The sequence below is a fragment of the Trachymyrmex septentrionalis genome, unplaced genomic scaffold (genome assembly GCF_001594115.1).
Source record: "Trachymyrmex septentrionalis isolate Tsep2-gDNA-1 unplaced genomic scaffold, Tsep1.0 scaffold83, whole genome shotgun sequence".
NCBI classification, from domain to species: Eukaryota; Metazoa; Arthropoda; class Insecta; order Hymenoptera; family Formicidae; genus Trachymyrmex; species Trachymyrmex septentrionalis.
The window spans coordinates 470,964-474,834 of NW_017306018.1; the positions used below are offsets into that span (position 1 = coordinate 470,964).

Below are 3,871 nucleotides of genomic sequence, written 5' to 3' on the forward strand. Positions count from 1 at the left end.
TTATTATTCGAAGTATTACAGGAGCCGGACGCAACCGGGCGCAGCGACAGGCCAATTAACGGAGAGAACGATTTAAATCCTGTGACTCGTTACAATGAAAACGCTTTTTGAGGGGGCTGTTATTATTACAACGGCACAAGGTACCTTTGATGCCGCGATCCCGAATAGATAGAAGGAAAACAAAGCCGACCGCGGAAAAGAGAAATGGAAATTTTAATTGCGCGAAAGGGAGAACCCGTATCTTACTCTCTACACCCTCTCGCGCATCCTCCCACTTCTCCCCATTTTCCGGATTATTTTCAGATCTTGACGGTAACATCCTTTTTATTTCCGTCTGTTTCATTACGCTGCTCTCTCGTGTCAGCCTCTCTCGGCTCGAACGAGTGAAGATTAAACGCGCAACATTTAATGCCAGTATCGCGTTTTCCATTTGTGCAATATTGTGTTCAGCTATTTTTCTCTCTCTCAGATTAAATAGTAAATAATAAGAGAAATAAATATTAATAAGATCGTGATACACGTACACATACAAATATATACATTTTTTTCAGTATTGAAAAATTCCATGTCAATATCATATAATTTAGGCTATTTTTCTCTACTTGATTACTCTCGTAAAGAAATAGATAATAAATTGTTATAGGTAATAATTCTAAGCCATTATTCATGAAGTACGCGAATCTAATTGATAATAAAAATGAAAGACATGAAACTAATAAAAACAAGTTTTTTTTTATATTTGTCAGATTCTTTTATCCTTCAATTTCTCATTTATCTAATTTTATTTAAAATTTTCACAAATATATGTAAAATTTATTAGTTTTTTTCTCTCTCTAGTTTTCAATTTCAACATACAAAATCTCCAACTATGTTTGTATATTTTTGTAATGTAATTTTTATTTGTATCACTTTTTTATATTTATATCGCTTGAATAATAGTCATAATAAATTATTATTTGCAGGAAAGACGTTCATTAACAACTCACTCCAATCACAAGCACAACTGCATTTCCAGTCTCGCACGTAAGGGAAGTGCATTCGCATGCGGCATATTGTTTCGGCCTTATAATGCCAAGTCGTCGCGAAGCATTTTGAGTCGATACAACAGCACCCAATGCTCTGAGAAACGCTTATCGATTAAGGAACATTTCAATGAGCAACGTTCGCTGATGATAAGACGTCAGACGCACAATCGCGTGCTCCCTTATATAGCATACGAAGGCGCACATGTATCACTATTGTATCGATTATCATTCAAAATAGGACTATCTGCAACAATGATGATGCATGTCCCTATTGATACTTAATAATTTCATGAACGACACAATATAATAACTGTAAAAGGTGATAAAAGTATGAAAAATTAATAGAAATTTAGATTTAAGTGTTAAAATGTAATTTGTATATTTTCAAAAATATTTGATTAGAAAATTTTATTATTATTATTATTATTATTACTGTTATTATATGATATTGTTACTTTACATGTATAACATAGTATTAAATATAATAATGAAATATACATAATATAAAGTTTATGAATTTATCAATATACGTATCGTAAATATTATTTTATATCATTTTTTTTGTCTAATTTCAGATTAAATATTATAATTTCAGATTAAATAAGAAGAAGAGACCTTCTAAATATGAAACCCTCAGGGAACATTACATTTTGATTGTACTTAGCAAATTTTTAACGTTCTAGATGTGTAGATTTATAAAATACATCTATATGTTTATTTCTACAATTGAATTGCTGACTCACATATTTTTTTTATTGCCATGTCGCGTTTGTTATGCAACTTATCAAGATACATGGATACTCTAGTATTATGTATAATTGGTTTCAAATTGTCTCTATTTTTCTGTAAGCTGGAATAACATCTCTGATAATAAAAAATTGCAGTAAAAAAATTCCATGGACTGAATTCAGGCCACAATTCTTCAGTAAAGTAGATGCAAGTATTGAAAATCTAAAAGAAAGCAGTTGGATAAAATTTTGAAATGCATGGTTCTGTTTTGATTACAAGGAGATGGATTTAAATCATAAAAATTAAATAAGCTTTCTTACTTGCCACGTGAGGAAATCGCTAAGTCGAGTTTCTCCGGAAGTACGAATTAATAAATCTGGATTTGGAGACTTGTAAGTGTACAAACAATCAGTAATCAGATCTTCGTTAATATCTTCTGGTAAAATATCAGTATCCTTTACACCTTGTATCATATCCTTAATTGCATGAGTAATTTCATCCCTTGCTATAGCGATATTAAAAAATGTAAAAATTATGTATGCATGTGTGTATGTGTATATATTATTAAATTATATAAAATATTAACATTTATTTATATATACGTCACGGAACTAATTGTCCAGAGAGTACACTGACATATCAATGATCTTTTTAAATCGGTTTAGAGGCTATGAGAGTATACTGTTAGCACTATTGCATCTTTCTATCTTAATTGTTTATGAGACATAAAACAGGATGATGCAATAGCGCTGATAGCGCACTTCCTAAACGCAGGCTTAGTGTAATATAAAATTAAGTGTGAACATAAATATGATTCATTATAATTGTACTAACATGTATAAGCAACAGCAAAATTTATGATTATTCTATTATTTTCCCTAGTAGCAATCATAGTTTCAGCAAATAATTTGCATAAATCTTCTGGCACCAACGAGAAATTGCCAAATACACGAATACGTATTCCATCGTCCTTCAATTTTTTCCTGAAAATTGTTTATATAAATTTATAATAACCAAATCTGTATTGTGCTGCAATATGATACCTAATTTAAAAATTTTTTAATGTTACTTCTCTTCCAAGAAATGCTTGAACTGCTGCCTGCCAAGGTCTAGGAGATCATCAACTTCTTTTTTGCTACGTTTAAAATTTAGTATACTAAATGCATAAACTGTGAATTCTACAATACCAAGATCCCTGCACAAGTATAACATCTCAATCATTTTGTTGTACCTGTCGTAAATAAAACATAAGATATGAGAAATAAACAACAAGCCAGTATATCTGCAAATTCTTTTTAAAAAATACATACCCCTTTAAGTGTCCCTCTGCTATCGTCAAGTTCTGTTTCTTCGCATAACGTCTGTTACCATCCATGATAAATGCCACGTGTTTAGGTATTTCGCCAGTCTTAATGACCCTTAAAACTAGGAATTGAAACCAGTTCAAAATGCATTCCTTTAGCCACGACATCATATCTTAAATTTCACGTTTGGGCGTACAAAAGTGAAAAATCTGCAATTAACTGACTCTCTTCAATGTTTCAAAAGTTTCTGTCACATTCACTATCCATCATTTAATATTTATTAATGAATATTTTATATATATATATTCATAAACGATAAAGACGATATCAGCTACTTATCGTCTAACCTTTGAATCTTAATGTTGCGTTACATTTCACGCATGATGCGCGTGGACAGGGCTAAGTAATATTTAAATTAGTTCTGTTGTGAGTTATTATTGAAATAACATGTGGTGAGTGAGAGAAAAGAAACTTTATTATACTTAGATATGAAACAAACGTGTACAATGAGAAAAGAACGCTTTCGTCGCGTGAACTCGCGACGGGCGGTAGAACAAAACGAAAAACTGCCAGTGAACTGCGACCGGCATCGGTTGCCACGTCGGGCAGAAAGGCGACGCGCATGCGCGAAACAAATAACACGCGGTGGCACGTCTCGTCCACGTGCTTGAACTAAAAGCCGAAAAGTATACATACATATTTATAATCGTAACAAGTTCCTAATTTTAAATTAGTAAATATGTATTTAAAATGGAAATGGCATTTTGCATTTTTTATTTTAAATGGTTTTTGAAAAACCATTTTCATTTTACA

At 31.7% G+C, this 3,871-nt stretch overlaps 2 protein-coding genes across 3 annotated transcripts; both read right to left on the reverse strand.

The window, feature by feature from the left end:
* Positions 1 to 1,590: 1,590 nt before the first annotated feature.
* On the reverse strand, positions 1,591 to 3,633 carry LOC108755123 (dehydrodolichyl diphosphate synthase complex subunit DHDDS-like). Of its 2 annotated transcripts, none has more exons than XM_018497948.1 (6): positions 3,406 to 3,633; positions 3,065 to 3,179; positions 2,824 to 2,985; positions 2,589 to 2,737; positions 2,075 to 2,259; positions 1,591 to 1,976 (listed from the first exon to the last, which is right to left on the reverse strand). In XM_018497948.1, the coding sequence occupies exons 2-6, from the start codon at positions 3,127 to 3,129 to the stop codon at positions 1,746 to 1,748; spliced, it is 792 nt and encodes a 263-aa protein (XP_018353450.1). In that variant the 5' UTR covers positions 3,130 to 3,179; positions 3,406 to 3,633; the 3' UTR covers positions 1,591 to 1,745. The 2 variants fall into 2 exon arrangements, with proteins under 2 accessions (XP_018353450.1, XP_018353449.1); XM_018497947.1 differs by having other exon boundaries at positions 3,065 to 3,277.
* Positions 2,057 to 3,225, reverse strand: LOC108754919 (dehydrodolichyl diphosphate synthase complex subunit DHDDS-like). The gene is made up of 4 exons (XM_018497587.1): positions 3,065 to 3,225; positions 2,824 to 2,985; positions 2,589 to 2,737; positions 2,057 to 2,259 (listed from the first exon to the last, which is right to left on the reverse strand). The coding sequence occupies exons 1-4, from the start codon at positions 3,223 to 3,225 to the stop codon at positions 2,057 to 2,059; spliced, it is 675 nt and encodes a 224-aa protein (XP_018353089.1).
* Positions 3,634 to 3,871: the final 238 nt, after the last annotated feature.